Source organism: Oratosquilla oratoria, chromosome 19, assembly GCF_046742065.1.
Source record: "Oratosquilla oratoria isolate Oo_2021 chromosome 19, ASM4674206v1, whole genome shotgun sequence".
Lineage (NCBI taxonomy): Eukaryota > Metazoa > Arthropoda > Malacostraca > Stomatopoda > Squillidae > Oratosquilla > Oratosquilla oratoria.
This window is the reverse complement of record NC_134795.1, coordinates 49,909,216-49,932,609: the sequence shown is the minus strand read 5'-3', so window position 1 is coordinate 49,932,609 and position 23,394 is coordinate 49,909,216. Positions and strand designations below refer to the sequence as shown.

At 40.5% G+C, this 23,394-nt stretch overlaps 1 protein-coding gene across 1 annotated transcript in view; it reads right to left on the bottom strand.

The window, feature by feature from the left end:
* The window catches only part of LOC143035871 (zinc finger CCCH-type with G patch domain-containing protein-like), a 25,040-nt gene continuing 1,646 nt past the window's right edge, over positions 1–23,394 (bottom strand). The window contains exons 2-10 of the mRNA XM_076202974.1: positions 20,203–20,418; positions 19,234–19,461; positions 18,675–18,817; positions 17,848–18,049; positions 14,612–14,767; positions 10,757–10,877; positions 10,020–10,190; positions 781–911; positions 1–590 (exon numbers count right to left, since the gene is read on the bottom strand). Coding sequence (XP_076059089.1) covers positions 402–590; positions 781–911; positions 10,020–10,190; positions 10,757–10,877; positions 14,612–14,767; positions 17,848–18,049; positions 18,675–18,817; positions 19,234–19,461; positions 20,203–20,418 — 1,557 coding nt within the window. The 3' untranslated portion in view covers positions 1–401. The remainder of the gene's footprint in view (positions 591–780; positions 912–10,019; positions 10,191–10,756; positions 10,878–14,611; positions 14,768–17,847; positions 18,050–18,674; positions 18,818–19,233; positions 19,462–20,202; positions 20,419–23,394) is intronic.

The window sequence follows — 23,394 nt, the reverse complement described above, 5'->3', positions numbered from 1 at the left end:
TTTCAATATAAATAAATCTAATCACATGGTAACACTGTCCAAAATTGCAGTTTATATTGGATACCAGATGATTTACAAGATTTTCTCTCTAAGTTAGTTCCGTTTGTGAATAACTATATTTGTTAAACACATACTATACAGGATCTGTTAAATAGAAATATTATCAATACAATAAAAAAATCATTGTGCTATATCCAAATACAGTATGTATGAAAGATTCCAGTTACTCTTTCAATAAAGGAACATTTCTTTCTGTTGCGTGTATTCATAATAAATGATAATTACATACACTGTGGATAATTTCATCCTAACATTTTTCTAACATCTAACTAACTTAATGATACCAAACTTGACCTATAATTTATAATAAAACAGATGATTTGTACTAAATATTCCGATTTCTAGAATACACGATATTTCTTTTCGTCTCTCCTACTTTTTTGTTCACCTTGTACTCTCTTCTCCGCATCAAGTAACATATGTAGCTCTTGCTTCTTCTGATTCATTTTTGCTTCAAGTAGTTCAGAGGTTTTCTTGTCATGGGATCGTCTCGTTAACGATTCTTGTAACTTATCTATTTCACGTCTTACCTAAAGTAATCGATACAATAATTACCAAATCATCTAAATGATATACTAGGGATACATGTAATGCTCAAAGAACACAGAAAATATTAAATTTTCTGATAATTACTTTTTAAGGAATGTAATGCCAAGTAAAGAGAAAAATAAAATTCTAGGTGTACATGCATATTAATGGAATTAAATTCTTCTTTCTTACCTGTTTTACATTTTCACCAATATGGTAATTTTTACGATTTAATTCCTTTGTTGAATTCTGTTTCAAAGAATCTCTACCAACATCCACTTTTTGACGAGATGGCTGATTTGAATTATCTGAGCTGTGTTTACCTGTTAAGAAATATAAGTGAAAGAAATTTCATCTCTAATACATACATATACCAAGGCTTTTCCCCCTTACAAGGGAGGTAGCCAAAAAGAAAGAGGCATAAAAACCATTCCCACCCATTCCATACCTAAATACACTCCACTCCCCTCCACCCTATACCCTTCCTCTTATCTTGGCACCTCCTGTATGAGGGGTCATCCCTGCACCTTGTCCACTGCCCTGGGTCAGAGGCAGTGTCGCACGACACAGCACATTCACAGCTAGGCCGCTTCATTAAATTGGCGACCTCCTGTCTCCGTCCCCCCATGCAGAAAAGGAGAAGACGGGGAGAAATCCCTTTGGGCTGCGTCAAATTTTTTCTCACACATACTACCTCACCCCCCATCCCCCCACCCATTCCACCACATGCATTGCAACATCATCCATATACAACCATTCTCCATTCACCCCTGTCTTCTGTCCTTCCTCAACAGACATTCCCCTCTTTCTCAAAGCCCCTTTCACCCCATTCATCCATCTCATAGATTGCCCCCTCATGTTCACTCCCTCCACATCTGCCTTCCATACCTCATTTACTAGTCTTTCTTCATTCATTCTTTCCATGTGTTCAAACCATCCTAATACTCTTTCATCGACCCTATCTGCCAACTCCCTTACTGCCCCTGTTTTCATCCTTACCTCTTCATTTCTCACTCCATTCAGCCTAGTAATCCCCATCATACTTCTCAGACACCTCATCTCAAACACATTCAAACTCCTTCTCTCTTCCTCTCTTATGTTCCACGTTTCTGCCCCATACAGTGCTGTTGGCACAATCACTCCTTTATACAGTCTCTTCTTAGCCTCCATTCCCGAATGTCTATTTCTCATTACACTTTTTAATCCACCAAGGCATTTACTTGCTTCTCTCAATCTACATTCTACCTCCACCTCCACTCCACCCTTTCCTGCCACAGTTGCACCCAAGTATCTAAAACTATTCCAGTCGCTCTCCCTTAATGCTCATTTCCAGTCTGCTGCCTTTTACACCCCTTGTACATCTCATCACCTTATTTCTACCCACTTTCTTCTTTCACACACTCTCCCAAACTCTGTCACCAACTTCCTCAATACCTCCTCCGATCCTGCTACAAGCGCAGTGTCTTCCGCAAACTACAGCTGGCTCACCTCCCACTTTTCTCCATTTTCTTTAACCCCTTCCATACGGTGCCGCATATGTAGGCGTCATGAGGAGCAAGTGGAGACGCGATGCTGCCATATCGGCGTCTTGATTATATTTATTGTAGTTGCCCCTCCGTAATGACATTCTCCCTAAACTGTCTGTAATCACATTTTCTATGGTTATCAAAATTCACGGGTGAAAGAGAGAACGATCGATATAAGCGGTGACTATATTTTATGATGCAAGTATTATTACGACACGTCGTATGGCTGGCATTGGCTGCTGCCCGCGAGATTTAAGGCCCGTACTGAAGAGGTTAAACATCTCCAATCCCTGACGCACCACCCTTGCATTTACCTCTCGCACCACCCCATCCATGTATAAGTTGAACAGCCAGGGCAAGATAACACATCCCTGACGAAGTCCCACCTTTACCTCGAACCACTCACTCTCCATTTCTAATCCTGACACATGCTCTACTGCTCTCATAAGAACTCTTGACTGCTCCTAAAAGCTTTCCTCCTATCCCGTATATCTGCAAAACCTCCCACAGTGCCTTCCTGTCTACCCTTTCATAAGCCTTTTCCAGATCCATAAAAGCCCATAAAACATCCTTACCTTTTCCTATAGCTTTCTCACATATCTGTCTTACCACAAAAATCTGATCTATGCAACCTCTACATGCCCTAAATCCACACTGTTCCTCATCATTTAATCCATCTGTTTCTCTCCTAATCCTCTCAATCAAGATCCTCCCATAAGCCTTCCCAACTACACAGTTCCAAACACCTTCAGACCTCAACTTAGCCAACTAACCTCAATCCCCAACCTGATCATGGGTGGTGACTTCAACGCCAAGTCGTCTGCCTGGTATGTCGACAACCCTGACACAGACAGAGGGCTTGATATACAGACTCAATTCGACTCATTGACTATCATGAACAACACGCATAATCATACACATATCCCATACCAAGCCCTCTACACTCCCTCCTCTCCTGATATCACCTTTTGCTCCCCCTGCCTAACCCCAACAACATCATGGAGAGTGGTCGGAGCCCTTGGCTCTGACCACCTTCCAATCATCATCACCACCAAAACAAGATGCACCCCAGCTGGCCACAGACACACTTACACCAATTACAAGAGAGCTAACTGGGAAGCTTTTACTGAAGAGACAGAACAACATTTTGAAACACTTAACAGTACACCAATCACAAACATAAACAATGCTGTGCACGCTTTTAATACAATCATACAAAACGCAGACAAGAGATACATCCCTAGAGGCAACAGAAAATCACACAACCCCAACTTCACACCAGAAATCCAAGGCCTCATCAGACAACGTGACACACTTAAACACGATACCCCCACACCTATCCCTCAAAACATAGCAGACCAAATACAAACACTAAACACTGTGATTGCCAATAAAATACATGAACAAAAAACACAAAATTGGCAAAACTTTATCAATACACTTGATCACAAAACAAACACCAGCAAATTGTACAAAACACTCAACAGCATCACACTATCCAACACTAACACTACATGCTCTCACGCAGCAATAATCACAACAACAGATAATCTACCCTCAAACAGACAACAAGCAAACGCACTCATACATCATTTTGCACAGACGAGCCATCTTACATCTCACCCTGACGACCGACGCACCATTCGACGTAAGAAAGACTTCCCCACAGACTCAGACTATACACCCTTCATAGACAGTCAGACAAAACTCATAATGCATAATCTCAAGCACTCATCTGCTTGTGGCCCTGATAACATAAGCAACATCCACCTAAAACACATTGGACCACAAGGTATACACGCACTCACAAACATTGCAAACTACAGCTATTCACACAACACTATACCCGACATCTGGAAGCATGGTAAAATAATCACCATTCCAAAACCGAACAAAGACCCAACAATCCCAACATCGCACCGCCCAATCACACTTCTCTGCACCCCCTCTAAAGTCATTGAACACCTAATACTTAAACTTGTCACACCATATATTCCCCTTGCTGACTCACAACACGGTTTTAGGCCACTATAATCCACAAACACTCTTCTGACAAACCTCACACAAAGAATTTTAGATGGCATCAATTCAGATAGGCCCCACCACAGAACACTTCTTATAACATTGGACATTAGTAAAGCTTTTGATGCTATCCCCCGCCACAACCTAACAAATAAAATATATAACACAGACATGCACAATAACACCAAAAGATGGCTGGCCAATTATCTGGCAGGCAGGAAAGCTCATGTGTCATATAATGGCCAATCATCGCACATCAGAAACATTAAGAACGGAGTACCACAGGGCTCAGTTCTATCCCCCACATTATTTAATCTATACATGCATGACTTACCCACACCAGACACCTCAGAAATACAAATCTCTTCCTACGCAGATGACATAACAATCACATGCACACATCGTAACACAGACAAAGCTGCAGAAATAATCCAGCCTTACCTTGACACACTCAACACATGGTTCATCACAAACAGACTCAAAATAGCTCCAACCAAATCTACAGCAACACTTCTCACCAACTGGACAAAAGAACACAAATACATACCTCATCTCTACATCAACAACACTCTAATACCACACACAAACACACCGAAAATTCTTGGTGTAACATACGATACATCCATGTCTTTCAAACAACACCTCACAAACATAAAAAACAAATGCACACCTAGACTTAACGCACTTAAGTCAATCACTGGAACAACATTTGGACAAAACAAAGAAACTAATATAACAATATACAAACAATGCATACGCTCAGTGATGAATTATGCGAGTCCTACATGGGCTCCTAATCTCAGTGAGACACACCACAACACCCTTCAAATCATACAAAACAAAGCCCTAAAAACAATTACAGGCTGCACAAATACAACACCTACAGACCATTTACACCATGAAACAAAAGTCCTCAAAGTCAAGGACCACCTCGACATGAGAGGCACACAAACACTTGCTGCAGCCACCACAAACACATCACACCTGCTACACTACATAGCAGAACACCCACACACACCAAGAAACATTAAAACTACACCCAAAGACCTTTATTACGCACAGATACTCTCTTCTCTTCCTCCACAACCACCAAATACCAGCCTCCGGAAACATATTCATAATCATATCACTCACCGCTCCATTAACACACTGAAAGACAACACACTGCTGCATGCCAGACCCCCTGATATCCACCCTTCTGAATCCTCTCTCCCACGAAAGGACAGAGTCCACTTGGCCAGACTGCGATGCGGTCACCACCCAGCACTTCTAAGCTACCAGAAGAGGCTGGATGACCGCATTGTGAACAGCTGCCCAGGATGTAACACTTCACCCCATACCATACAACACATAATGGAAGACTGCATTATACACAATCATGCACGCAAACAACACAACATACACTCTATAAAGGATTTGTGGGAAAACCCAGTTTCGGCTGTGGCCTTCCTTGGGGAGACGGGACTGCTCGGACAGACAGTCTAGGGAACGACAACAACAACAACAACTACACTTAACAAGCTAATCCCTCTGAAACTACACTAACATTTGTCCCCTTTTCCCTTGTAAAGTGGAACTATACAGGCACTCCTCCAGTCCTCCGGCACTCTACCCTCTCTCCAGCAAACATTAAACCTCACCAGGCAGTCCACCATCACTGAACCTACTTTTTTTTAGACATTCTGCATGGCATCCATCCAGACCAGGTGCCTTACCTGCTCTCATCATCTTAACAACTGCCTTCACTTCATCCTTCTTTATTTCTCCTCCATTTTCCTCACTCATCACAGTCATTTTCTTAGCACTTCCCACTGCAGCTATCTTTCCCTCCCTATCCTCCTTCACATTTAGCAACTCCCTAAAATACTCTGCCCATCTTCCCCTTACTGCCTTCTCTTCCATTATCATCTCTCCATCTTCACCTTTTACCTTTTCTTCTCTACTTGATTCACCTCCTCTTCCTCTCTTAATTTCTTTCCAAAACATCTTTTCATTACTTTCAAAATTTTCTGTCATACTCTTACCCCATTTCAAATCTGCTCTCTTCTTTGTCTCCTTTACCTTGTGCTTTCTCTTTTCTTTTCTTTGTACCTCTCATATGACTCCCTTGTCCCATTTTGTAACCAATCTGTCAAAGCTCGTTTCTTCTCTTCTACAACCTTCTTTGTTTCCTCATCCCACCATTCACTACCCTTCCTTCTATTTCCTCCCCTCCTTTTTGTTCCACACACCATCTTTGCACACTTTGTGACTCCCTCCTTGAACAATCCCTATTCCTCCTCCACTCCTAGTTCTACTCTATCCTTCACTCCCTACCACTCCTCTCTCAGCTTCTTCTTGTACTCCTTCTCCTTTTCCTTTTCATTTAAAGAGTTCACTCTAAGCACCTCCCTACCTTTTGTCCTTTTCCTCTTTCTCCATCTATCCTCCACTCTCAACTTACCTTCCACCAAAAAATGATCTGATATTCCCCCTCTCTCTCCTTAGAACATGTACATCCCTAACTCTTACTATTATACTCCTATCTACCATGGAACATAAAAGAAGAAGAGAGAAGGAGCTTGAATGTGTTTGAGATGAGGTGTCTGAGAAGTACGATGGGGGTTACTAGGCTAGATAGAGTGAGAAATGAGGAGGTGAGGAGGAGAACATGGGTGGAAAGGGAGCTGGGAGATAGGGTTGATGAAAGAATATTAGGATGGTTTGGACACATGGAAAGAATGAGTGAAGGAAGACTAGTAAAAGAAGTATGGAAGGCAGATGCGGAGGGAGTGAACATGAGGGGATGTCCTAGGATGAGGTGAATGGATGGGGTGAAGGGGGCTTTGGGGAAGAGGGGAATGTCTGTTGAGGAAGGACGGGAAAGGACAGAAGACAGGGGTGAATGGAGAATGGTTGTATATGGATGATGTTGTGATTGCATGAGGTGGAATGGGCGGGGGGATGGGGGGTGAGGTAGTATGTGTGAGCAAAATTTGACGCAGCCCAAAGGGATTTCTCCCCGTCTTCTCCTTTTATGCAATGGGGGGACGGAGAGGGGGGGTCGCTGATTTAATGAAGAGGCCTTGCTGTGGATGTGCTGTGTCTTGCAACACTGCTTCTGACCCAGGGCAGTGGACAAGGTGCAGGGATGACCCGTCATTCGGGAGGTGCTAAGATAAGAGGGAGGGTGGAGGGGTGTGGAGTGTATTCAGGGATGGAATGGGTGGAAATGATTTTATGCCTTTTCCTTTTTGGCTACCTCCCTTGTAAGGGGGAAAAAGCCTTGGTATATGTATGTATCTACCACTACATAGTCCATTAATGCTCTATCTGCCACACTTCCATCCACCACCCTCTCCCATGTGTATTTATGCTTGACTTCTGAAACACTGTATTTGCTATCATCAACTCTCTTTCTAGACACATCTCCATCATCAACTCTCCACTATGATTCTTTCCTGGAACTCCACATTTCCCAACCACTCCGTCAATTGGTTCATTTCCTACCCTAGCATTAAGGTCTCCCAATACTACTACATTGACGTTCCTCCCTAATCCCTCCATGCACTCACTTAAATCTATTCAAAAAGCCTCCCTTTCTTCTAGACTCTTCTCACTGCCAGGCCCATATGCACTTACAAATACCCACATCTCCTTTCCCAGTTTCACCTTCATCCACATTATTCTTGAGAAAACCTTCTTCCACTCCACTACATGTTTACCTATCTCTTCACTTTCTAGTATAGCCACCCCTTCTCTCCCTTGCCCTCTCTTCACTCCTAAGAACCTCCAAATTCCACTCCCAAACTCACACCCGCCCTTCCCTCTCAACTTAGTTTCACTCAAAGCCAACACATCCATCTTTCTTCTCACAAACATAATACCTATCTCTTCCCTTTTACTCTCATCTGTACCACATCCATGTATAATAAAAGACCCAAACCTTAGGTTGCTGGTTGGAAAACTCCTAGACCCTCTTATGCCTTTACTTTTTTAGGAATGTCTCCTGTGGGGCTACAGGGAGAAGGATGCCTGGTCCCAATCCCCATCCCATTTTTCTCGCCTCTTACAATCTAAGTGGAAATACTTGGTGGCAGTATTCTTTTCCCCCCACCACAGGGTAGGCGAAACAAGGAAATGAAATTCAGAGAAATGGTACAGGACAGCAACAAGGGGTTGGGGGACAGCATACATACATATACCAAGGCTTTTTCCCCCTTTCAAGGGAGGTAGCCAAAAAGGGAAAGGCATAAAAACACTCCCACCCATTTCATCCCTAAATACACTCCACACCCCTCCCACCCTCCCTCTCATCTGAGCACCTCCTGGATGACGGGTCATCCCTGCACCCTGCCCACCGCCCTGGGTCAGAAGCAGTGTTGCAAGACACAGCACATCCACAGCAAGGCCGCTTCATTTAATCGGCGACCCCCCCCTCTCCGTCCCCCCTTGCATATAAGGAGAGGACGGGGAGAAATCCCTTTGGGCTGCGTCAAAATTTACTCCTCATGCAATCACAACATCATCCATATACAACCATTCTCCACTCACCTCTGTCTTCCGTCCTCAACAGACATTCCCCTCTTCCCCAAAGCCCCCTTCACCCCATCCATCCACCTCATCCTAGGACGTCCCCTCATGTTCACTCCCTCCACATCTGCCTTCCATACCTCTTTTACTAGTCTTTCTTCACTCATTCTTTCCTTGTGTCCAAACCATCCTAATATTCTTACATCAACCCTATCTCCCAGCTCCTTTTTCACCCCTGTTCTCCTCCTCACCTCCTCATTTCTCACTCTATCCAGCCTAGTAACCCCCACCATACTTCTCAGACACCTCATCTCAAACACATTCAAACTCCTTCATAACAGAGGGATAGTAGCAGTAATAAAAGTTTCATAATTTCTCTATGAGCTGAGTCCTCCTCTATCACAGACAAAATGATGTGTGGCTCTGGTCTGTAGGGGCACCCCATATAGACCCTAAAGTATCAACTGCATGCTACTTTGCCATAACAACATGTAGCCAATACCCCAGTCAAGTTGGCCCCTATACTGTTAATGATTTAACACAACTACAATCATTACAGCACTGTATGGGGTAGAAACGTGGAACATAAAAGAAGAGTTTAAATGTGTTTGAGATGAAATGTCTGAGAAGTATGGTAGGGGTTACTAAGTTGGATAGAATGAGAAACATGGTGAGGAGGAGAGTGGGGGTGGAAAAGGAGTTGGGAGATAGGGTTGATGAAAGAGTATTGGGATAGTTTGGGCACATGGAGAGAATGAGTGAAAAAAGATTTGTAAAAGAAGTGTGGAAGGCAAAGGTAGATGGAGTGAGCATGAATAGGTGACCAAGGGTGAGATGGATAGATAGGGTAAAAGGGTTGTTGGAAAGAGGGAATGTCTGTTGAGGAAGAAAGGGAGAAGACAGATGATAGGGGTGTGTGGAGAATTATTGTGTATGGATGATGATGTGATGCATGAAAGGGAATGGGTGGAGGATGGGGGGGGGGTCAGGGTGTATGTGTGAATAATATTTTGATGTAGCCCAAAGGAATTTCTCCCCAGCTCTTTTTCTGTATGAGGGGCTGGAAGGGGGGGGGGAGGGTTGCCAATTAAATGAAATGGCCTTGCTGTAGATGTACTGTGTCTTGCTGTATTGCCTCTGACCCAGGGCAGTGGGCGAGATAGATGAATGACCTGTCATCCAGGAGGAGACAAGAAAAGAGGGAGGGAGGGGTGGTGAATGGGAGTGGAGTATGTGGGGATGAAATGGATGGGAGTGGATTTATGCCTTTGACTTTTGTTATCTCCCTTGTAAGGGGGAAAATGCCCTTGGTATATACATGTATGAACAATCATTACAAAATTATGATAACAGACAAGTCTAGAAAATTACCTTTACCCGCCAATTTATTATTAATGATGTCAAAGACACTTGTATTATTTTTCAGTCGCTCAGTATGCCTTTTTTCTTTGTCTTCTGCTAATTTCTGCTCTCTCTTTAGTCTTTTCTCTACCTGGAACAAATCTTCCCCATTGGCTGCATCTTTAAGTTCCATGCATCTGTCTGTAAAATAAAATGTGAATTAACTTCCCCTCAAAAACCATCAGTGACTTCCTTTTGCCAAACAACCATGAATTGAAGTACCATTCAATAGCCAAATTGAATTGCCAACTTCTACCACTGAATAAAACCTCTAGAATCTTTGGCCTCATTATTGACATGCATATGTCATTCAGTCCACATATCAAAGACCTCACTGTGAAAGCAAATAAGAAAATTAATTTATTAGGATCAGTAGGAAACACAGGATTTGGCCAGCAGAGAGAAACACTTATCACAGTGTTCTTCTTGCTTATCTACTGGGGGAATCTGGTCAAGTATAGAAAATATAGAATCTGGCAGTCTTTTAAGGAGTGTTTGTTCTGTGATATGTATGTGTGTAATTATTTTTGTATGGAAGTGCTGTGAAATACTCAGGGCAAGTTGTTACAGATGTTTTAGAAGAATGTTGTTTGTATTGTTTTCATTTTGCAATCAATCAATCAATCCATTGCCCTTGGTCTCTCTTGCATGACTTTCAGGTAACTGGAATTTGGTGATGATCAAAAGTGAGGACAAAATATACTTACCTAAGGAGACACCTTGTGGATATACATATGCTTCGACTGGTTCTACTCTTCCCTCCCCATTACGACCAAGGCCAGTACCAACAATGTATCCCATTTTGGCCATGAGTTTTGATCCGATGCCCTGAAATTAACATAATTCATTAGCTATAACTATAGAATTACTGTATTCCATATAATTTCAATGTAGTTCCTTTCCATAAATTGTGCCATACAACATTTTAAAACAGTGAATTGGCAAGACTGTCAGACTTCATTGATGTCAAGTCCTGTAATATGGTAATAACTACTGTTTTTCATTATCTATATTCTTATTATCATATCAAACTCATAACAGAACCACAATAAAAAAGATCAATGGCTGATGGGCAAACATACATCTGTAAAAACATAATGTGAGAATCCCTATAACCTTGTACCTCAGACCTTAATATACCATCGCAGTATAGGGTTCATACAAAAAGAAAGACAAAGGAAAACTGCTACTGTAGAAAATGAAAACATCTATCATGGAATGGGTTCCAAATATATAGTCTCTCATAGGCAGATATATTGAAAACAATAAATTTCACACCAATTAAAGGATGAAGGCAAAAGAATGACATACAGTCACTATCCGAGTTACGACATACGTGAGTTACGACCACCCGTACTTATGACCACATCTAGCAGATGCCTATTATGAGTTTACTGTACATGTCTGGCAGCCCAGCGCGTAAGATAGTTGTGGCAACCGGCATCGCGTATGGCAGTTATGGCAGAGATGGAAAAGTTGCTATACACGTGGTTGGAAGATAATAGGCAAAGAAATGTGAAAGTGATGTTGCAAGCAGTGCAAAGTAAGGCTACAAGTTAATTTCACATGTTGAAAGAACGTGCAGGTGGTTTCGTTGCTTTCGAGAGCGTTACCAGGTTCACCACGTGTTGTCGAAAGGTGAGGCTGCTAACAGTGATGCGCCTGCAGCTAAGGCATTTGTGTAAGAGTTTGATAAATTATGGATGAAGGATATTTACGTACTTACGACCATGTCTAGCTGATGCCTATTATGAGTTTACTAATACGAATACACTATAATAAGTATTTTCTTTCTTTAACTTACCATATCAAATTAACAACTAAGCAACTGAAAACAATACTGTATACAACTGTAGGAGAGAAGCCAAACGCAGAGTATGGGATCCAATGTATTTAACGTTTCGCCCACCAGGGCTTCTTTAGAAATAACATAGTGGACAAACATCTGACTCCTTATATAACCCGAGCTTGCGGGGAAAAAACGAACATGAAACTGGTGTTAAAAAAAAAGTAGAGACTGAACAACTTCACACCAGGCTTAATGACCCCCTTATGGGTCGATAGCCTTAAAAAAGTCCACTATGTTATTTCGGGAGAAGCCCTGCTGGGCGCAACGTTAAATACATTGGATCCCATACTCTGCGTTTGGCTTCTCTCCTACAGTGCTGTTGCAGTCGTTGCTGCTTTTACTCAATGCTGTATACAAAGATAAATGTACTGTACCTATATCTCACACTTAGAATGGATTGAAATGGATGAGAAAAATAGATCTTAAAATTCACATATATTTAGAGTACATACAACAATTGAAGAATTAAGAAAAAATTATTAAAAGGAAACTACAATTTAAAAAACTTAAAAATGGTAAGCAAGGTTATATTTAATACGTGTGTGTGTGTGTGTGTGTGTGTGTATACAGGTATAGTATATACATACAGTACCTGCATACGTATATATACTGAAATACAGTACAGTATTAAAACATTAAAAAAAATAGAAAAAATTATAAAAATGAAACTAAAAAGCATTGATAAATAAACAGTAAACAGCTTGTATTTAATAGTATTCAATAGAAAAAGTTACTTAAAAATGCAACAGATTGATATCATGTATCCTAGAGTAGAACCCTCATGTCGGCCATTTTGAATAGGATTCGACTTATGACCAATCCGACTTACGACTGGTTGGTCGGAACCTATCTAGGTCGTAACTCGGATAGTGGCTGTATTGTACAGTAAGTCCTCCTTATACGGTAATTCTTTATCCGGTAAATTCAGTTACAGTATTTGGTAATTACTACCCACGATTCTATTTACTGTAAGAAAAATTCACAGATACGGTATCCGCTTGTGTTTTGGAAGTAAAAATAGATATTTTGAAGAGGAAAGAGCAGGGAGAAGGTACTTCTGCCATAAGTCGAAACTTGGGTTCGGTATACGGTAATTTCAATTTGCAGTAAGATTTTCAGGAATGCATATGTACTGTATAACGAGGACTCACTGTACTGTATATACAACTGGTCTGAAGCTAGTTTTAGTCATTGAACCCAATTTGCTTTTCTTTCCTTTGTCTATTGATTAATGACAACAATTGTTTGCTAACATTTATATTAATCAGCTTGATGAAGTAGAAATGAATGTGACTGTAACCATGTTTTATGGGCCTAAAGAAGAGGTATGATAGAGTAGATTGAAAAGGAGGAGAGACTGGGAGAAGGTACCTAGAGTTGGGGTTAGAGGAATTTAAGGACAATGGAATTTTTTTATGAAGGGAGTGAAGCTAGTATGAGAATGGTTAGTAAGAAAAGAGAGGTGTTTGTAGTGAATCTGGGTTTGGGGGGAGTGGTGCATATTGTCATCATGGCTAATTGAATTGTATGGAGTACTGAGAAAAGAGAATGTAAGAGTTATGAGGTGGGAAGTAAAGCTGGAGGAAAATGGTCAGAGATGGATAATAACACAGCCTTGTGTATGAGAATGATACTGTTCTGCTAACAGTCAGAAGACTATTTGCAAAGGGTGGTGAATGGGTTTCAAAGATATGTTGTAGTTGAAAATTGAAAGTTTATGTGTCAAGAAAAAGGTTATGATGATATCCAGAAGTGGAGGACACAGGATTGATGCCTAGTATGAATGGGAAAAGAATGAAGTGACCACAGGTGCGGATACTACGGAACAGATGTCCATAAAGTGTGGTTCATGTGAGCAATGTTATGCCACCAAGTTCCCTTTTTATTAGCAGATTTTTCCTGCTTTGCTTGTGGGAACCATAGTTCACATGAGCAAAGTGGGGAAAACCTGCATATACCTCCCCCACCACGCCTTTCATATACATGCTGAACAATCATGGAGACATTATTCAACTCTGGTGTGGCCCTACCTTCACCTCAAACCACTCACTCTCTCCATTTCCTACCTTTCACACAAGCTCTACTATTCATGTAAAAAACCTCATTTTTAATAGACTTCCTCTTGTTCCATACATCCACAATACATTCCATATCACCTCTCTGTCAACCCTGTCATGTTCCTTCTCCAAATCTATGAAAGCCCAAAAGACATCCTTACCATTTGCCAAACACCTTTTATATATCTTATTATAAAAACTATGCAAACTCATGCTTTCCAGAACCCACATTGTTCTACCCCAATTACTCCATCTGTTCTCCTAATCCTCTCAATGAACACCTTCCCATACACCTTACCAATAACACTTAAAAGATTGATCCTTCTAAAATTACTACATTCATATTTGTTCCCTTTCCCTTTGTATAGTGAAACTATATATGCACTCCTCCAGTTCACTGGAATGCTTCCTTCCTTTGACACATTAAATGCTCTCACTAGCCATTCCATTATAATTACTTCCTTCACCAAACACTGCATGTGACACTTCAACACTTCCTTTTTAAACATACCCATTCTTCCTCTCCTATTTCTCTTTTATCCTTCATTTTTTCTCTTCACTTCTTTCAATACATACCTTTACAGTTTTCTTTATAACATAAAACTAACAAGACAATATGCAAAAATCAAATGAGAGTATCATTTTGAGAACCTTACCGTAGTATATTTTTCCCAGTCACCAAGTTTCTGACTTAAAGAATTCTGGAGCCATACAGAAGTTGGCACAAAGAATGTGGATTCCCCTTCACTCTCATCACTCTCACTTCCGTCATCTGCAGATCTACTAGGTTTTTCAGATACACTGGTTTCCTCCTGTAAAATAGATAGAAATATTCCTTTTATCAAAAACTTCTGTCACTTGAAAATAAGGTTTATGATGCTTTACTTTATCATCACTGAAGAAAAAGAAAAAGAACTGCTGTAGTTGACCTGAAAGCTTGGTAAATGACACTAGCAAAGAATCTATGGAAGGTTTTTATCAGATGATAATGGTTTGCAAATCAATGCCTAACAGCACAATGGGCAATATATTATCACAATGCATTCCAAAAAAGGAATGCACAACACAGCAAAATCATGGTTATTGTGCTGAGATGGACCATGGTTTTATGAAAATAATAACACTGGGCTACAAGAATAAATCCAAAGTGACCCACTCCAGAAAGTAGTCAGCCACAGAAGAAAATAAGATTTATCTAGAAAGAATATGTGTATTGAGTGGTTAGTGACTCTTGTGATGTATGGGTTGGGTAACAGGTGGGTGTATGTTTTAACTCAGCCATCCCCCTAACAAGGGAAAATGCCCTTGTAGTGTGTATGTATGTATGTATGTACAGTAGAAGCCCGATTTAACGAACTAATTCAGCCAAGGTCCAGTCTGCTAAAGTGAATTTTCCATTAAATTGAGTGAGTGAGCATTGGTGTAACAGTGTTGCCAGAGCGGACTGTAAAAATGATATGTACCTAAAAATTCCATGGCGTACACACACACACATACAGTATATATATTATTGTAAGTGAATTATAGGCAGCACAATCATGAATTGCAAACAAACAGCAACGTGCAGTAATTTGTTGCAATGTGTGTGTGTGTGTGTGTGTGTCGTGTAACAATGATATGAGCTGTCTGTGAATTTCGGGGAATATTAGTCATAGCTTCGTGTTTGGTTCGATGTACATAATTCTAGTGATTAATAGGACTGGGGCAGTTGTTTTTTTGGATAGTGAGCGTTATTGTTGTGTTGTTGCAGAAAACATAGTTCGTTGTTATAGAAGTGTTTTTCGTGGTGATTACTCTCGCGTACTGATTTTGAATTTTCTCATCAACTTACTGTTTCATTATCTTGTTTTCCTATTATACCATCTATTTCTACTTGAATATATTTCTGCTACAATTATATTTCATACATATACTGAATTATATATTATTGTATATCTATTATAGTATGTATATATATACATTCATATACCTCCAAAATACTACATACATACATATACCAAGGCTTCTTCCCCCTTACAAGGGGGGTAGCCAAAAAGAAAAAGGCATAAAATCATTCCCACCCATTCCATCCTTGAATACACTCCACACCCCTCCACCCTCCCTCTTATCTTAGCACCTCCTGAATGATGAGTCATCCCTGCACCTTGTCCACTGCCCTGGGTCAGAAGCAGTGTCGCAAGACACAGCACATCCACAGCAAGGCCGATTCATTAAATCGGCGACCCCCCTCTCCGTCCTCCCATTGCATAAAATGAGAGGACGGGGAGAAATCCCTTCGGGCTGCGTCAAATTTTGCTCACACATACTACCTCACCCCCCATCCACCCGCCCATTCCACCTCATGCAATCACAACATCATCCATATACAACCATTCTCCATTCACCCCTACTAAATTATAAATTTTTCCTTGACTCCACCACCACAATCTGGTAACATTGGACTCTGAGACACGCATGTGGCCAGTTGACGGAAAATGCTCAACTTAGCGGACCGTTCCTGCTAAATTGAGCTATTTCCGTAGATGCGCGTCTGGCCAGCTAGTGGAAAATGGTCAACTTAGCGGACCATTTCCGCTAAGTTGAGCATTTTTGTTATTGCTATTTGCAGTTCGCTAATTTGAGCTTCCACTAAATTGATATCTGTTAAATCGGGCTTCTACTGTATGTATATATGCTCTTGGCATATTCAGAAGCATGCTGGTTTTGTATTTGCTTAGTTGTGGGTTTGAATCCTGCATTTCTCTCCAATTTCCAGTGGTGAGTGTTACTTGCTCAAACAGTTCAAGCACATAGAGCAAAGGAGGCAGCTTTTGCCACAGATATGCATCTCCTCACCTTTACCTTATGCAGGCCTGTGCAGATGGGGGTGCTGGGGGTGCCCGAGCACCTGCCACTTTGCCCTGTGCCCCAAAAGTACCCTTCATAAAAATATATAAAAATGAATGAAAAATTATTTCTCACAGGCTTTTTCCATTTTCTTACCATTCAGAAATTAAAATGTGGAAAATGGTGTTGCACCCTACCGGATAGTTGCCAAATACGAATAATACAAAAGAGTGAAGTGCCCAATTTCCAGCCCAAAGTACCTGCCCCTTGCAATGTCTGTGCACGTTACTGACCTTATGTATGTATGAGTGGTGAGAGGTACATGGCATGAAGTAACTGGAGAAAGTGTGGTCAGAGCACATTATAAGACCTTTGTATATATATAATTCCTTTCATGCTTTCCATAACATTGGCTGAAATCTCATAACTCATGACAGATTTGTTTGTAAATTCATGAAGAGACATCATAATTTGAATAAAATATATAATGACAAATGAGACTGAAGGTGGAGGAAGTAGATGAGATATAATGGGAGAATTTAAACCCCTTCCATACGGTGACACCTATGTAGGCGTCATGAGGAGCAAGTGGGTATACGAGGATGCCGACATCGGTGTCTTGATTATATTTATTGTAGTCATACCTACGTGACCCTCATATTCTGTAAACTGGCTTCATCATATTTTCTATGGTTATCAAAATTCACGGGTGAAAGAGAACGAGTGATAGAGCAGTGACTATTTTTTATAATGCGAGTATTATGACGCAACATCGCACGTCTGGCAGCTAATGCTGCCAGACATGCAATGTGGCCCGTATTGAAGGGGTTCATGCCCCAACATTTCAACCCATAACGTCTTGATCACAAAGCTGACAACTCAAGTAAGGCAGGGACCTGACTGTGTATATCATGTCCCTGTCTTACTTGAGTTGTCAGCTTTGTGATCAAGACCCTACGGGTCGAAATATTAAGGCATTAAAATTCTCCCATTAATCCTTGTCTACTTCCTCTGCCTTCAGTCACATCATAATTTCTACCACAATACTGGAAGAAAAAGATCTTACCAGCTTATCATTATCCTCATCACTCTGAATGGGCCACATATCATGAAGCTTTACTTCTACTACACTGGTGTAGTTATCATACTTCACGCTGAATGCTGACCTGTCTTCAAGTACATCCTGTACTTCTGCACTGTACCATATATTATCAGAGTATCTTGCTAGAACTCTACTTCCTTCCTCTATGGAATCAAAGTCAGGATCTCTGAAACAAATATGAAAATTGAATGATAAAGGCAATATAAAAATAACATATCTGCATATTTCACATTATACAGTACAATATTATCAGTGTTGGTGAAATCCTAGAAATGAACACAAGTCTTTCAATTAAACATATAACCACCTACCATAAACAGAGTATTTCCTTCAGCAAAATATAACTTAACTACCAATGGGATAATATGGATTGGTATGTCTTTTCCTCACCCTAATAAACTTTAGACTTTTCTAACCAAAGAAGAATTCCCTTTTATCATAGAGGTGCTGAGATGGTTTTTGTGTATGACGCGGGTATGTGCTACCTATTTTACTACCTTTTCCTTAATCTACCCTTTGAGACCCAAAGAATCCTTTGAGGATACCTCTTCTCATCCATTCTTATAACACAACCAAAGCACCTCACACTAGCCTATTCTACTCTCCCATTTCCATCAGTACACATGTCCTCTCTTGCACTACCATTCCCATCACATTTCATAACTCTATACAGACACTTCAAACACTTCATTCCCAATTCTTAGTCTTCAGGCACTCCCCTCTTTTTCAAGACAGTGTGCACTTAAAGATAGAAGTTATCAAAGATACAACATAAAGGTAACAGCACATACACAAATTCTTTCAAGTCTGTAACTGGCACAATAGTGCCATGAGCAAATCGACAATCTTTATCCGAGTAGTGACATTTGCCATCTAGGAAGTATTTGCATGTGGACATCTCTTTGCTGGTTGGTTGGCTGAAAAGTACTCGTACCTACATGAGAATGAAGAAATTGCATTGTTTAGTTCAATGGAAAGTGAAGTAATTAACATACTATACATGAATACAAACATGCATCCAAAAATGAGTAGTGAGTAGTATTTCATTTTTTAATTCAAGAAAGTGTGTTCTAGAGGGATATAATCAATATGTGCACAGCAGAATTACGACTACCATAGTGCTTGAGAACATGTATCTGTTGAGGATTTCTGACACTAGAAAAGATAAGCTATGGGCTATGGGCTCCATCACAGAGATAGACTAGAGCTTTTGATACACAGTTTGTCAATGGAGCAGTGAATAATAACTGTTACCTTGAGTTTCACTGAGTGGAAACCTGTAGCTCCACAGGGTTACAGGCTCTAGAAAAAGAAAGAAAGAAAGAATGAAAGAAACAAAAATCAACTTACCTTTGGACCTTCCAAATCAACGTTGCCATCAACATCTGTTTCAACACATAAGATAATACCATTATGGTAGGTGTGACCTCCCCATTTTTCAGTAAAGGGTGCTCTACACTTGGTACCTTCAAGCGCAAGGAGCTCTTTAATTATATCTTCAGTTCCTTCTTTTGCTCTGGGAGTGTCATCAGAATTGGAGCTAGAAGGTTCACTTCCTATCAACTCTGCCATTTCAGACTGGGACAGAAATGGGAAACATCAAAATATGCAAAGCAATGAAAAGTCCATGACTATACATGTACAAACAAAATGCAGTATGCAGCAGTGGTGAGATTCACCAAAACATGAAAAAAATAGAGAATATAAAGAACAACTACAATGATGGTCCTTAGATAAGCAGATAGATCATACAAAGAAAGGTTAAAAGGAAGCTGGATCTCTCTTCAGTGAAAAAGAGAAGAGAGAGGTGACAAGACTGCCATATTCTGAGCTATGGAAATGTGAAAAAACTAACAAAGAAGATCTCTTCATATGGGATGGCAGAGCAATAAGGGGCTATGGTCAAACTAAATAAGACAAGGTGGTTGAAGGATATAAAGAAATACATTTTTTTGTAATAATATCAGTAGTTGCCTCCAGTTTCAACGGCTGGAAACCTACACCCCTATGGTGGCTGGCAATATTCCTCTGACCCTCCTACAGATCTCTTTGGGAAGAAACTTTGGACTGTTGTTGGTGTTGTATTCGTGTGAGGCTTTCTATGTCACTGGCTGATAGAAGTATGAGGATATGAAGTAGTCACCATATGTCAGCTCTCTTTATGTGAAAAGGTGGAGGAAATATGGTTGAAAATGACTGAGATTTTGTGCCCAGTCTGGGAACTGAGTCCCAGCCACTAGGGTTGCACTTTCAGATGGAGGTGAGGATCTACTTTACTGTACATTACAATTAGGTAGATAAAAAAACAGCATGTAATACCTGAAACAAAGCAAATTCATCATCCAACTTCTTTTCTTCTTCACTTTTTGCTGTTTCTTTTTGGTCAGCTCTTTCATTTTGAGGTTTCTGCTTGTTCTGTTCCTCTAACTGAAGCAATGTCAACTCCAAGAGCTGTAATAAATTTGCCTGAAGCTCTTGTAGTTCACTTTTTTCTGAATCTCCAGCAATGGCAATGGCAGCTTCAATCTGTTCTAACTGTGGACAAAATTATATTTGGTTATTGAAATTGGGATAAGTTTGTTGTCTAGTGCATTCTAAATACACTCACAACAGTTGTCAGAAGCACAAGTCTGTGTATGCAGTATGTGCAAAATATAACAGGAGTGTCTGTAAACTAACCCTTCCCCTAGCAGTCTCAGGGGTGTGGAGCAATTCAAAACACTATATATGTACCTATATACCTAATGTTTTCTTCCCCCTTACAAAGAAAGGCACACATCCATCCATCTAATGAATTTCAACTTGAGACACACCATTTAATTAATTTGTGGCTCTGCAATAGCCACACTATTTAATACAATAAGTTAAGGTGAAAGTATCACTGAGGAAGGTGGAAGAAGACATTGCTGTTCTTCTTCTACCTTCCTCAACCTGTCACAATGTCTTGATGTGAATAGACTTGTGATAAAAAGTGCATCATGATATATCATGAAACATGGTTTTATTTAAAAGGAAAGCAACTATAACTGGCTGAAAACATGCCATAAGGTAGAGTTTGGTTGTTACTGGACCTGCAGAAATATCCCAACCAATGTTTCCAGCAGTAAATAGGCCATGCATTTGTGTTATACTTTTCTATCTCAATGACATAACAAAACAATGGACATAACACCAAGCTACTGACATATACAGATGACCCGACAATAATAACCCAACAGAGCAACTACAAAATAACTGCTAAGAACACCCAAGATTACACAAACTAAAACAGTGGCAAAGAAACAATAGAGGGGAGATCTTCCCTCAGAAGTCATCAGTGCCACTGATAACTGTTATCTCAAACTTCACTGTGTGGAAAATCTGCAACCCCACAATTTTTGGATATAAAAATATAAACATTGGTTGGATATTCCAAAGGCACTCCTGGAGTATAAAGGTCACGTCCTAAAACACAATTTGCTCCCTCCATGCCTTACTGTGCTAAGTGTGGAAAAAATAAATAATAATAAATTATATCACAAAGTTTAAATTACCTTAGTCTGAATATAAAAAAGGATTGCTTGTAATTTTGCTGTGTTAAGTATATGAGGGGTTAGGGAATGCCCTTCCAAAAACATGCATTTCTTACACTTTTAAAAGTCTGATGAAAAATGCATCAGAAGGATTTACACAATTCTCCAGCCTAAAACCCCTAATATCCCAGTGTTTCCACTAGACTGTAGGAGAGGAAGGGGAAGGCCACTCGTGGCTGAATATGGTGTATTGTTCACATTAATGTAGTGCCACTCATCTTAATTTATCCTTAGAATAAGATTCTCTAGATAGAAGAGTCTGACATAGTAATATGAGGTAGAGCTTTAATTTTCCCATCTGTTCAGAAGAGATTATAATTCAAGATTAAATTCACTAGTACAATGTCTCTCACATTAATGAAGGCTACACTTCAAAATTATTGTATATACCATCATATCATACTTTAATTAGACTCCTATGGGATGCTCTTGACCAGGTGAAGTGCATCTGATGCTTTTATATGTTTCAAGACTGACAACATTTCACATTAGCAAAGTCTACCACAGAGAGGCAATACACTAAGAAGGTAACTCAGTCTCATAATCACAAGAAAGAATACAATACTTTAATGTGAAGTGAGAAAAATCCTTTCTTCTTCATACACTTAAACAAAAGATGTATGACAGTTAGGAGAATTTCACCTCTGTTATTGGGACAACTGAAGTGGGCCTCCATTGGTTCCAGGGTGTTGTGGTGGGAGTTTGAGTATGTTGGTGTTGGCGGTTTGTCTGGTATTGTGCTCAGCTACTTGTCGAGTCTTCTTTTGAAGCTTTCCAAGGAGGTGCTTATGTGGTCTCAAATCTCTCTAGCGGGACTGTTAAAAATGCGAGTACCATTGTGTGTGAAGGAATTGTGCACCAGCGTTTGCACCTTAGGTGACATGCCCTGGGTGGTCTTTACATAGCACAATCTTCCTTTTCTTGGGTGGATTTTTTTTTTGTAGTCCCACATTTGGATACTCCTCTCTTAAGGATCTTCCACACATATATGGCAATGTATCTTTTCCTCTCTCTTTGAAGAGAATACAATTTCAAGTGGCTGAGTCTTTCCCAGTAGTTCATATGCTGAATTCCCTGAATTCTGCTGGTGGAGGTTCTCCAGATGGCTTCAAGGATAGTGATGTCATGGATGGTGTAGGGGAGACCATAGTTAGCAGCATTATATCCAGCTTGGGTTATCCACAGGGTGACCATGCATTTTCCTTCCCTTGTAATGAATGTTCTTAAGACCCAGCCACTCATCTGTCTTGCAGCAGCTGTGATTTTGCTGTAGTGGTGGCTGAAGGATGCATCTCTGCTCATATGCACCCCAAGATCTTTTACATGGTCCTTTCCCTGGATGGTGTGATTGTTTACTTGGTACTTGGTTGTTTCCTTCATTTCTGAGTTATTTCTGCCCTTTAGTAGCTAAAACTTGTCCCCATTTAATGCCATGTTATTTTCCTGTGCCCATCTGAGTATCCTGGTCAGGTCCTGCTATAGTTGCATTGTGTCCCCTTCATCTTCTATTTTCTTTCTGACCCTTGTGTCATCTGCAAAGGAGGTGGCATCTGAGTGTTTCAGGTCCTCATTGGTGTCACTAATATGGACTAGGAACAGTAGCGGCCCAAGTACTCAACCTTGTGGTACTCCACTCTGAACTTTACTTGGCTCTGATAGTTCTCCATGCACCAAGACACTCTGAATTCTCTCTGATAAGAAACTATGCAGCCACTTTCCTTGTGACCCATATATGCCATAGTTTTGGAGTTTATGCAGCAGTTTGCTGTGGTCTACCTTATCAAAGGTATATAACATCTGCATTTTCCCCTTCTTGGATGAATGTTAGTATCTCCAGTGTATTAGGAGCTGGGAGAGGCATGAGCAGTTCTGTCTGAAGCCATGTTGTCCTTCATTGAAGAGATTGTTGGCCTCAAAGAAGTTTGCTATCTGTTTTTTG